Source organism: Salvia miltiorrhiza, chromosome 5 (genome assembly GCF_028751815.1).
Source record: "Salvia miltiorrhiza cultivar Shanhuang (shh) chromosome 5, IMPLAD_Smil_shh, whole genome shotgun sequence".
Classification (NCBI taxonomy): domain Eukaryota; kingdom Viridiplantae; phylum Streptophyta; class Magnoliopsida; order Lamiales; family Lamiaceae; genus Salvia; species Salvia miltiorrhiza.
This window is the reverse complement of record NC_080391.1, coordinates 6,463,563-6,476,325: the sequence shown is the minus strand read 5'-3', so window position 1 is coordinate 6,476,325 and position 12,763 is coordinate 6,463,563. Positions and strand designations below refer to the sequence as shown.

Below are 12,763 nucleotides of genomic sequence, written 5' to 3'. Positions count from 1 at the left end.
AATCTCCTATGTTAAATAACTCTATAGGTGTTAGGAGAAACTCTAGACATTCTCCTTTAGCTCTTCCTAAATCTTAGCAAAAATTTACGCACTGATTAATTATAATTAATGATTAAGGATTTTTTTTTTTGTAATTTCAATTATGAGATAATTAAGAGGCTAATTATGAGATAATTAGTGGTCAATTAGGGAATTGATTGAGATTATTAATTCAATCCATTACTCCATAAATACAATTTAATTAAACTCCAATTAGAATTTGGTTAAACTCTAGTTAGGGCTTAAATCATGTCCATACTTTGACCATACAAGAGTGCATCTCACGCCTATTCGGAATCCATTAGGATAAAATTGGTAAAACTTATTAAATTCATCATATCACATTGAATAACGTATAATACAAGCCTCTAAACAAGAATGAGCAACGGATGTTTGATAAAATGATTGAACCAAAATTGCATGAAGTGCGAGTGGATTGACCAAAGCGCAATAAAAGTTTCACTGATTTGATACGCCGATTACCATGTTATCAAAAGCTTGAACTAAAAGATGTTAGAATATTTTGTTATTGAGTCAGCTTATTACTTTCTATAATATTGATTTCATTTCATTGTTAGAGTCATACCTTCTACGCTTCATTTATATTTGATAATTTCTTTCTTAAGTTTTTGTGGAATGTATGTATAAATGTGTTGCACTTGTTGCTTCGCTTATCATAATAGATAAAAACTAAACCTTTGTTCACAAGGAGTTGGCGCACTTAAAAGGCGTAAAATTTGTTATTCGTTTATATCAACTGGTGCTCTCATTGAGAGTCCAGATATGACGGACGAGAATGCAAGAAAAGGCCGAGAGTAAGGAATTTGACCTTACTGCAGGAGCAGTTTGATAGGCAAATTGTGGTGCACCAGCAGAAGAACCAGAGCATGCACAACCCCATGGAGTAACTGAAGAAGATGATGAGGAATTTTACGATGCAATTAGTGAAAACAATGTAGGAAGATATAGTGTGGTCTCTATTATTCAGAAAATGTAATAACAAATCACGATACAACAATAACCCCACGGTTGTCACCATAAAATTATACTCCCTCCGTCCCACTTATATTGACACTTTTACTTTGGGCACAAAGATTAAGAATAAGGAGTTAAGAGTGTAAAGTGGGTGGGGACCATTTGTTTAACGTGTTTAGAGAAGGTAGGGATCACATACTATTTTTTGAAAATATCAATATAAGTGAGACAAATAAAAAAGACAAGTGTGCCAATATAAGTGGGACGGAAGAAGTATTTCTCTTGATGTGATGGAACCAATCTACATAGGTGGATTTTTCATGTTCAAGAGTATTTTGATTACTACGAAACCCCTGACTACCAAAGAGTCGGGATAGTCGCATTCATCATGGAAGGCAAGGTGTTTGATTAGTATCAATGGGCAAAAAAGTGTGGAATATCAACGTCTTAAACAGAGTGTTGCACCAAGTCAAAATACGATTCAGACCTTCTCAGTTTGAGGATTATGTGGGAAAAATATTCAAACTATCCCAATAGTTTGTCCTCAAATTATTGCAGTTGTGATTTACTCCTTTCATCTTGAGTATGTTAGGAGTGAAATGAGGGTCTCACCTTTATTCTATTTTAAAATCAATTAATTTAGTTGGGTGGAATAAGAGTATCGCCTTTATTGTAGTTTCAAATTGATTGGGTCTATCAATGATAAGTTCTATAAATAAGAGATAGTACCAAGGGTTTAAATTATGAATAAAATTACCAAAAATTAAATGGGTCAATAATTGATGGACGGATCAAAAATTAGTGAACGAATGGAATATTATCTATATCTCATAAAGGTTAATCAAATCATATGATCTTTCGTGATCTACAATACACTATATGTCTACTTATATACCGAGGTAAAAGGACATAAATATGCAATTGTAAATATTTCAAATATGAATAAAAAGTAGTAAGTCGATAACATTCCATACAAGCATAAATCGTCTTACTCTGTGAGTTACGCATCTCCAAACATATTGTCGAACCATGATGCAAATCGCATCTCAAAATGCGTTTGGGGTGCATTTTTTAGTTGAAGAACTGCTCACAAACACGTTCTAACTTTTGATTTTTCTAAAATTTACAAAAGAAAACCTAAAGAACATCTATACTATATTAAAACAGCAGTTTTCAATTAGAAATTGATTTCAAATCAATTTGAAATTGATTTGAATGGCAATTTTGATAATACTTTTAATATGAAGGTTAAAAAAAATTATTAACACCACTAACTCATTTCACACGTTCACACTAATTCAACAAAATATATTAATTACTTAGAAAACACTATTCAAATATATTTATTCAATTTGATTTTCTTTTAAATTCATCAACTTTATTTTATAAAAAAATATTCAATATGGATGTTAAATTAAAGATAATGACGATATCTTTAATTTGATGTAAAAATTATAAAAAATAAATTTAAAACCAATAAGTTATTATAGTTTAAAGTCACCAAAAATTTTTTTTCTCTCTCCTCTCTCTTCTCTCCTCTATCATCTCCTCTCTCATTTCTCATTTTTTAAAATTCACGGTTCTTTCATTCCTTTTTCCATATTTTTTTATTTTATTTTTTATGTTTTTACTATAGATCAGTATTTTTTATATTTTACTATTTATATTTTTATTATATCAGTTTAATGCAATTACAATGATGAAACTTATATTTGTTCATTTTAGAAATCTTTAGCTTAAAAATATTTTTTTAAAGGTCAACTTTATATTAATATAAATTTGTAGATAAATAGTATATCTCAAAAATCGAATTTTTAAGCTTCAAAATTACTCATTGGAAAATCAGTAATTAGAGAACCATTATCGATTTTCTTTAAAAATAAAAAATAAAAGTAAATTGAAGAGTTTAATTTTTTAGTAGCACATTTATTTAAATTTACTGAAATTGTATACATTTTATTTTGGAAAATGAACGACACATATCTCATGTTAAACCCTTTATTTTTTCACTTTCCAATTGAAAAAAAAATGTATACATTGTAACTTTATTTTAAAATTTGAGCATAAACAAAATGACCTCATAAATATGCATTCGAAAACTATATTAAACTACAGTTATACTATATGTAAATAAATAGTTTTGTACATCTTAGAATATTATATGATCCATAATGATACTCATTATCATCTATACTTGCTTTTGATATTTCATAATTTATTTATTTATAAATTTATACACATTATCAATTAATTGCAATTTCAATAATTGAAAATTCGAATGTTTTCAGATTGATATTTTTATTGAGATTATATTGTGAATAATTTATTTTTTATTGAGATCATTTATGTTTATATTTACTTATATATATATATATATATATATATATATTATGTTTAACATTTTTATTTATTTATTTAAATTATCGTTCAATTTCGATGATGGTCGTGCATCGCACGAGCGGGCACATACTAGTAAGAATTAAATTAGAAGAAGAAGAAGCGCAAATATTTTAAAAGAATTAGAAATTCTTAAAAAATTACTATATTGTTTTTGGGCTAATTAGCTTGGGTTATGAGATTAAATAATTTTAGATATTTAATTTTATATTAATACCATTTCAATTTGTTAGAAAAAGGAATACCCATTACTTTTAAAATATATAAAAAATTATCCATTTAACTTTGTTCCTTCAACATGAAGAAAAAGGAATACCCATTACTTTTAAAATATATAAAAAATTATCCATTTAACTTTGTTCCTTCAACATGAATGATATGTTTTTTCTATAATTTTAGGAAAGAAAACAAAAGTTTTCCCCAAATATGATGAAGATTAAAAATTATACCTTTGAAGATAATAATAATAATAATAATAATAATAATAATAATAATAATAATAATAATAATAATAATAATAATAATAATAATAATAATAATAATAATAATAATAATAATAATAATAATAAATTATATAGTGTCATTAATTTATTTAGATACTTTAAATAGACCTCACACCATGATAAAAATATTTTATAATACATATTCGCGTAGAAGTTGAGAGATTTGATAGATTATATAAATACAACACATAAATATTTTTTTAAAGTTAAACGTAATTTTAATTTGTATTTTTCAATATTATTTATAAAATATTTGAATTATTTGATAACATTATACCTAATCATTAATTTTCAATATTATTTATAAAATATTTGAATTATTTGATAACTATAATATCATTATACCTAATAATTATAGAATTTTAAATATCGCAGTAGTGTGTCGCACAAATGTGTGTATTAATTCATACATAAATGTCACTAAAAATAAAAATACAAAAACCCATTAAATTTATCTAAGCTATTTTTAGGAGAACTGGAACACGAACTCTTTTTTGAGAAGGTCAAAATAAAATCACTGTTTTCTTTTTTTCAGAAGGAAAATACAATCTACAGGCTTCCCAACAAAATAAATGTAGAAAAATGATCTTTATTTTTCTTTTTCCTTTTCTTTTTTCTTGAATTTTCTTTTGGTGTTCCTCAAGAAATCTTACAGTGTATTTTAAAGAGTAATCAAAGAATAAGTTGCGAGTCTTGGCACTAATTTGTACGTTGCTGCGGACATTGCTGCAATCATTCTGTTATTTCATCTCCACCAACGCGCTGAAATCTAGCAATGGTAAATTCACCTCCCAATTCCAACCTCGCTGCGCCAAATCCAAATTTCTGGTTCTTATTTACAGTCTTAACTTTCCCCCTAGTCGATAAAATCATTGTTTTTCTCTTTCACGAGATCATAATTTTTACTGGGTTTTTGGATATGTTTTGTTAGTTGACTCGAATATGAATGTCTATCGATTTGGAATATGTTCCCAAATTCTTGGTGTGCTCTTATTACCTTTTAAAAATTTCTGGGCATTTTAAATTTCCACTCTTTTAGTTTCTTCTCGGTTTTTGTTGAATTTATTTAATGGATGCTCAAAGGCTTCGATTTTTGGTGGGCAATTGGTCTACACTGCGAATTATTCTCGAGAATGATCGAGGATATCATTCTTTAGTCGGGCCAATTGAGTGGTTGTTCACTGTATCATTGATTCTGTTTTTGTACTAATTGGAAATTAAGTATTTTATATTTATATTTATTTTTTGGTGGCAATGCTTAGTTTTATGAAGATTGGTTTGCTCTTACAGGCCTCGTCGAAAAAGGTTATAACTAGGCAAGAATGGGAAAAGAGGCTCAACAGCGTTAAGATCAGGAAAGAGGATATGAATAAATTGGTGATGAATTTTCTGGTTACTGAGGGTTATGTTGAGGCTGCAGAAAGATTCCAACTAGAGTCCGGGACAGAACGTATCCATTTGATTATTTCTGAGTTAATATTTTTGTTAGATTGTTTGGATGTCTATTTGTTACTATGTCCTATCTATACTACCTGCAATTCCTTATTGGAAAATAGCAGATATAGATCTTGCAACTATCACTGATCGTATGGCAGTAAAGAAGGCAGTACAGAGTGGTAATGTGGAGGACGCGATTGAAAAAGTTAATGATTTGAACCCTGAGGTGAGATAACTTTTCCTTGTTGCTTAGTTGTTCGTAGAAGGAAACAATGTGATTCAATGGTGATCTGGATTTCTGGCTTCTTTTGCTAGTTGGTATTTGATGTCATTGTGAATCTGAAATGCAGAATAGGAAAACGTATACAATATATGAGCTAGTAATGGTATTTCCTTGCTGTGTGATACTATTTGAAAGCTCTCACAGTACCACAAATTATGCAGTTAAGAAAAACTATGCTGTACTTTGTTGGGCCTCTTAAGAGTCTTTACATTAATTTTTATCTTGATTCCTTCTCTTGCTTACTTAGCTTAGTTTATAAACTTGTAATGATTTAAATAAATTGTTTTGCCTCAAAATGTTGGAATGAGATAGTGAGCAAGATGCATAGGATGAGACGGTAGTGCTAGATCTTATCAAATCAAACACCATAAATTTATAATTGGAGTATGAGACTATGATAGGGTGCTAGCTTTTGACCATCTTGTATATAAGTTTAATTCTGCCTTCCCCGTTCACACTAACAAGAACTTTTTTGAAGTTTTGGAATAATGGGTACTACCTTTTTTCTTGCTCTAGATGTTCATCAATATGGAAAATTGCTTACCAATAGTAGCAAAAGCTAGATTGTAGTAACTTTTAGTTATCACATTCATATTGGTGTTTGATGTTTGAGGATAAAGCTCTTGGCGATACTAGATTGTGTCGTACTTCATATGCCATTTGAACCCTCCCTCGGGTTACTTTGAGCTGTGATGTAACACTGATAACACCTCTTTTCCAATTGCATGATAACTATGAGAAGGACTCTTTTGTTGATCTGTTTATACTTTATATTAATGGGCAATGTTCTTTGCCGAGAGCACATTGTGGACATTCCCTAATTCCCTTTGAGCTGAATATTAAAATTAACTGGGTGGATAAACATCTATTTTACATATATTATTGATTCATTCTATGTGGCTGTACATTTAGCATGCTTGACTACAGAGCAGCATAGAAAAAAGTGTTAATAGCTATTGAGGGATGCTGCAGAATTTCCTTTACTTGCACTTGTGATCTTCTTCTGCTCTGCTTTTTGAATTTTCTGCAACTTACAAGCAATATGGGTTGTCAATAGGGATTTCATGAATTAGTAAATCAGCTTGTATCATGTATCTCAATTTCCATTCAGTTCTGAAAGATATATGTCTTCATATGCAATAAATAAATTTAATGGCTTGGATTTCTAGGCTTCATATCAAAGCTATACAATCTGATTTCTTGGGCCCCGTTGCAGATATTGGACACAAACCCCCAACTCTTTTTCCATCTCCAACAACAAAGGTTGATAGAACTAATCCGCAATGGGAAGATCGAAGAGGCTTTGGAGTTTGCTCAAGAAGAACTTGCTCCAAGAGGGGAAGAAAATGTAATATTCAGATTACATTTTGTCTGTTCTGCCATTAATCTTCATTCATTAGGGAATATGATTGGTGCGTCTGTTTCATGCTAAATAGTCCTCTTTCCTCAAGCTTGCTTGCTCTGTATCAGTAGAATGTTTGTTCAGCGTAGTGATATCTCTGTCATTTGGAATTTTGATTCTACTAATATCTTTAATTTCAGCAATGTTTCTTAGAAGAGTTGGAGAGGACTGTTGCACTGCTTGCATTTGAAGATGTCAGCAATTGCCCCGTCGGTGAGTTGCTAGATATATCACAGCGCCTCAAGACTGCCAGTGAGGTTAATGCAGCCATCCTCACTAGCCAAAGCCATGAAAAAGGTTAGTACCCTTTACACTTGAGAAAAGACCTCAAAGAATTAATACAGCTCCACTTGGCTTTCTTGTCATTTCAACACAATACATTTTTAGCTGTTAATCAACATAAGCTATGATGTATCAGCCTTGAACCACCACATAAGGATTCTTTAGTAGATTCTTTTGAATTATGAATAACACTGGAGCTGGAACCTTTTCTTGTTGTTTCAATTTAAAACTAGCCAAGCAAGAACTTGGGCAAGATTATGAGAATCTAGTCATTGAATAGGAAATCTAGTAACTTTTCTCCCTAAATTGTCCACCACTTCAACAATATGGTAGATACTTTTAGTTGGTATTCTCTTGTGTTTTTCCACACTATAACTATGTGAAGTGGTAAATTTAGTGGTGAAGCTTGAAATTGTTGCTGCATTGCATGAACAAGTATTTTAGTTAATCTTTGGTTATACTGCGTGACAGATCCAAAGCTTCCGAGCTTATTGAAAATGCTGATGGGGGCTCAGAATCAGCTGGATGAAAAGGCTTCTTATCCTCGAATTAATGATTTATCTACTGCAACACTCGAGGATCCTTCTCTTTGACTTGTCATTCTGCTAGATTTAGTGCCCTTGCTTCTACTTGTGTAATATACTATTCTCTCTCAAACTAGTTGTATCTGTGAAATCAAATTTTATTTACTTTATTATGAAAAAAAATAGATAAAAGAAATCATGTTCTCTGTGTGTGCTCTGTTATGGCTAAAAGGCTAAACTAGATGCAGTATTCACGCAATGGAATGAAAGGAAACGAAGAGTGACAATTCCTTTTTTTCTTTTTTTTTTGTAAAAAAGTAGTCTTTTGATTTTATCTTGATAGTTGAGACTTTAGAGAATGAAAATGGTTGCCGAAAGTAAAGGGAGCGAGTGTAAAGCTCACACTTGTTCTTATTCTGAGGATGCCTTCCTTCTTAATTATCAGTGCTAATAAAAACACATGTATATTTTTCCTCAAAAACTTTAAGTAATTTCCGAAAAAAACACATCATCAACTCTCATCTTGCAATAACATTACCCCAAAACATATAAAAATAAATAAAACCCAAAATGGGTAAATTTCCCCATGCATTGAAAAAAAAGGGGGTAGACAAAGATGAGATACTCATATACTAGCAGCTATATAGCAAAGCAAATTGCAGCCACCTCCTTGGACTCACTCCAGCCACACAACATAAATGAAAACTGTATCTCTAAATTTTTCAAGGGGAAAATCTGCTTGGTGACTTCCATCATCAAAGTTGAGGGCATAACTATGAGGATCATACTGAAATCTCAAGTGCTGTCTGCTTCCTTTCCTCATTGCCTTCTTTATTGCTGCTTTTATCCTCCACACTAATCTTCTGCACTCCTTCCTGCCATTGCTCTGCATCCACCCAATTCTTTCCACCAACCCCATCGACAAGATTCAATTTTTAATATCAAATTGCTGAAATGGGAAACTCCAGAAAATCCCAAATCGAAATGCAAAGACTAGCAAGACCAAGAATAGGAAAAGGAGGGTGAAGAAAAGAGAGAAAAGAAGAAGAAAAAGTAGAAGCCTTTATGTAAGTTGGAAATGCAAAAACAGACAAGAAACACAAAATGCAAATCCTTTTGGTCTTTTGAAGAAGTTATGAATGCCACCACTATTAGTACCCGTTTTGCTGCCTCGGGGCAATCAAATTCCATCGCCCACACGCACAGACACACACACACCCTCCCTCAGTGTGTGTAGTGTGTGTGTGTGTGTTTAGAAATAGAGAGAGAGAGCAGTGGGAGAAGAGCCTAGTGAGGGTCTAATCACTGTCAAATTTGTTATGGGACGAGAGGGCCAGCTAGAGGTATTTGTCTAAGACTACGAAGATTCAAAGCTTCAATCTTTGGCAGTAAATGTGAAGGATCCCAAGGCTTCATTGTCCCCCACCTCATCCAACCCCACACTCTTTTCTTTTTCCTTTTTTCATTTTATTTTTGGGATTTTGCATTCATATAATTTAATGCTGTTTGCATAGATTTGTGCTCGGTGGTTGCATGCGCTACATGTACTTGTAGCATGCATTATGCATAGCACATATAGAGCCCTCATTTATAACTTTAAAGTTTGCTTAATTATTCATTGCCTACGTATAGTCTCAACTCTATTTTGCGCTGTTCTCTACTAATTTAAGAATTCGAAAATATATAAGTACTAATTAATTTTCAATAATGCTATTTGGAAAAAAACAAAAACGAGTTAAATATATTAAAAAGTCCATTTATTTAAAAGAATTTGATTTCAAATAAAAAAGGATTTTAGTTAGTTTTATTGTTTTGTCCATACTGTAATTTATTAATATATTTTTTTGTAAGTACAAAAATTACAAAAAAAATAATAAAAATTAAAAAATATACTAATTAAAAATTAGAAAAAAAAACTATAATGTTTAAAAAACAATAAAACTAACTAGATCCTTTTTTAAATTTAAACCAAAATTTTTAAATAAATCGATTTTTAAAAATATTTAACTCTTTTTTAGCTGGACATATTTTTTCCAAATAGCACTACTCATTAATTTTATATAAAAATAATTGTTCGAAAAACATATGTATTTCGTCACATTTTAAACCATCGTTATATTTATATATCAATTTCGCATTACATACTACATAGTATTAAAAATGGAAACGGAATATCATTTATAACAGCAACGGCCACCAAGTAATTGAGTGAATTTGGTCTTTTATTACTATTCAACACAATAAAACAAAAAATACAGTGTGCATGTGTTGGTGCGGTGAAAGTGGTTAATGTTACAAGTTCATAGCAAGATCTATGAAAACATTAATATTGCATTATGTGCCTATGCTCTGTAATCATTTTAATTAACATATATCAACATTATTCTTATTTAGTAAATTCTATTAGGCTCCTTCGCAACCAAAACAACAATACGGTATTTTATTATGCATTAAATGATATCATCAATATGTACATAACCCTACATCAATAATAGGATAAAAAATGAAGCAGCATGTAAAAAATAACTCTAATTATTGCACCTTTCTGGGAATAGACCAATAGAAATAGAATGCATTGTTCGTTCGTTTGTGATGGGAATTACAAGTTGCTGTTTGAAAACTGTATGGCTGTGTTTACTTTGAGGGTGCGTTATCTTTGGTTGTAAATTTATCATGGGAAAATGAAGGATAAATAAAATTTCACCCTTTAAATCATTTTTTTCTTTTCCCACATTTCTTACTTGACCCTTACTCATTCTTCATTTAGGGTGCGTTCTCTTTGATTGTAAATTTATCATGGGAAAATGAAAGATAAACAAAAATGGTATGATAATATTATCTCTCATTTGTAGTGTAAACGAGGAATGAGTAAGGGTCAAATAAGAAATATGGAAAAAAAATGAAGGATTTAAAGGGTGAAATTTTATTTATCCTTCCTTTTCCATGATAAATTTACAACCAAAGAGAACGCACCCTTACACTACAAAAGAGAGATACTATTATCCCTCAAAAAATGGTGTGATAATATATCCCTCCTTTGTAATGTAAATGAGGAATGAGTAAGGGTCAAATAAAAAATGTGGAAAAGAAAGGAATGATTTAAATGGTGAATTTTTGTTTATCCTTCATTTTTCCATGATAAATTTACAACCAAAGAGAACGCACCCTGATGGATAAATTTATCCATGGAAAATGATGGATAACACAAATTTATGCCCTTAAATATTTTCTTCCTTTTTCAATATTTAACACAAAAGAGATGCTCACAATTTTTTCTTTCTTATTTTCACTTCAAAGATAGATAATATTATCCCTCCATTTTTGGTGTGATAATATTATTCATCCTTAAAGTGAAAATAAGGAAGAAAAAATGATGAGCATCTCTTTTGTGTTAAATGTTGAAAAATGAACAAAGAGACATTTAAAGGTATAAATTTGTGTTATCCATCATTTTTCACAAATAAATTTATCCATTAAAGTAACACCGCCTAAATAATTACTGCTTTTCAAATCTTTAAAGTTCAAAGAAAACAGACATATAAAAACGATATACATGAAAGAATATATTATATGATTATATCCTATGGTCCATCATTGCATACACTAGTTTCTTGTTGTCACTCACACACACACGTAAATAAATATACATACATATAAAATTAATTTGCTGTCTGATACATCAAATCAAGAAACTCTTTTCATGAGCAGCAAAAGGTGATGTCCAGAGACGTAGATTAAATATTGATTTTGTGCATTTGTCACGATGTGCAAAGCCACCAATATTTATTATTCTCATTGAAGTTTTCACTTGTCTCTCTCCCCATGCCCACATGTTTGTCTTCTGCAAATCATTCACGTCTCTCGTCTTTCACTTAACAGTTAACAGCCTCAATAAATCACAACTTTCCTTTTTAATTTCCAACTTTCCTTGGTTTAAGACTTTGCCTCCCCTTGCTTTGACGAAGAAAAAGAGATTTTTTTTTTTTTTTTTTCATTTTCACATATTTATCATGATAGAATTTTTTTGGATATAATGGAATATTTTCTTTGACAATTTTTTTTTCTTTGATCTTGGATAATATTATCTTTGAATAGTGGTGTGAAAATATTTTTAATATTTTTAAAAAAATCATTTCTAATAGACACATGATGAAGAGGGAGAAAAAAAACTAATTTTTTCATATTCATCATTTTTCAATGAAAATTTTACAATTAAAATAAACACACCTTATTCCGAGAAAATTTTCTATTTTCTCTCATTTTTCATCAAAGTAGATGTACCCTTAGTATTTTTTATTCAGAGGAAACATCAAACATGTATCTATCTTTTTTAAGTTGAAAAATGTTTGTTATTTCACAAGAACATTTATTAAAAATAAAGATATGTTGGTCAAGCAATAAAATAATTAATACCTTAGGCCAAAAGTGTTACGTTCAAGTTCACCGTGTCGCGATCATTAATTTTTTTTATTTAATTGTTAAGTTATTGTAGGCAATTAAAATTTATGTCCAATTAAACATGCCATGTGAAAATTATAAATTAAATATTAAATTATATATTTTATTTTATTTTATATTTTAGAATTAAATTAAATATAATTTCAATATTAAATAGATAAATAATTTATATTTAATTATGTGGATTTATTGACCAATCAAAAGTTTCCATGTGTCAAAATTTGCATAAAATGAAATCTATACATATATAAAAGCTGGTCCATTTAGCCAAAAAAAATTCCCGCCCTTTTACTCAATTTATTTTTGGAAAGTTGATCTATATTTAGAAAGTTGACTAATTTATAGAATGATATATATATATATATATATATATATATATATTTATATTCTTAATTAAATGTAATTAAATCTACATTTAATTGAACGACATTTATTCCCATCATCTATATATGAAATTTATATG

At 29.9% G+C, this 12,763-nt stretch overlaps 1 protein-coding gene and 1 long non-coding RNA gene across 4 annotated transcripts; one reads left to right on the top strand and one right to left on the bottom strand.

Annotated features, from left to right (window-relative positions):
- Positions 1 to 4,372: 4,372 nt before the first annotated feature.
- Positions 4,373 to 8,052, top strand: LOC130985537 (protein GID8 homolog). 3 transcript variants are annotated; one of them, XM_057908558.1, is made up of 6 exons: positions 4,373 to 4,692; positions 5,205 to 5,364; positions 5,471 to 5,577; positions 6,851 to 6,982; positions 7,177 to 7,333; positions 7,790 to 8,052. In XM_057908558.1, the coding sequence occupies exons 1-6, from the start codon at positions 4,690 to 4,692 to the stop codon at positions 7,909 to 7,911; spliced, it is 681 nt and encodes a 226-aa protein (XP_057764541.1). In that variant the 5' UTR covers positions 4,373 to 4,689; the 3' UTR covers positions 7,912 to 8,052. The 3 variants fall into 3 exon arrangements, with proteins under 3 accessions (XP_057764541.1, XP_057764542.1, XP_057764543.1); XM_057908559.1 differs by having other exon boundaries at positions 4,416 to 4,692; positions 5,474 to 5,577; XM_057908560.1 differs by having other exon boundaries at positions 4,425 to 4,742.
- A 257-nt stretch (positions 8,053 to 8,309) lies between these two features.
- Positions 8,310 to 9,452, bottom strand: LOC130985538 (uncharacterized). Its single transcript, XR_009088993.1, has 2 exons — positions 9,001 to 9,452; positions 8,310 to 8,744 (listed from the first exon to the last, which is right to left on the bottom strand). It is a non-coding gene; the product is annotated as an uncharacterized LOC130985538 (long non-coding RNA).
- Positions 9,453 to 12,763: the final 3,311 nt, after the last annotated feature.

Bases quoted from the DNA above. Each gene is read 5' to 3' on its own strand.
- LOC130985537 (XM_057908558.1), top strand. The intron at 5,365-5,470 runs GTATCCATTTGA...ATTGGAAAATAG, and splicing joins ACTAGAGTCCGGGACAGAAC to CAGATATAGATCTTGCAACT. The intron at 7,334-7,789 runs GTTAGTACCCTT...ACTGCGTGACAG, and splicing joins TAGCCAAAGCCATGAAAAAG to ATCCAAAGCTTCCGAGCTTA.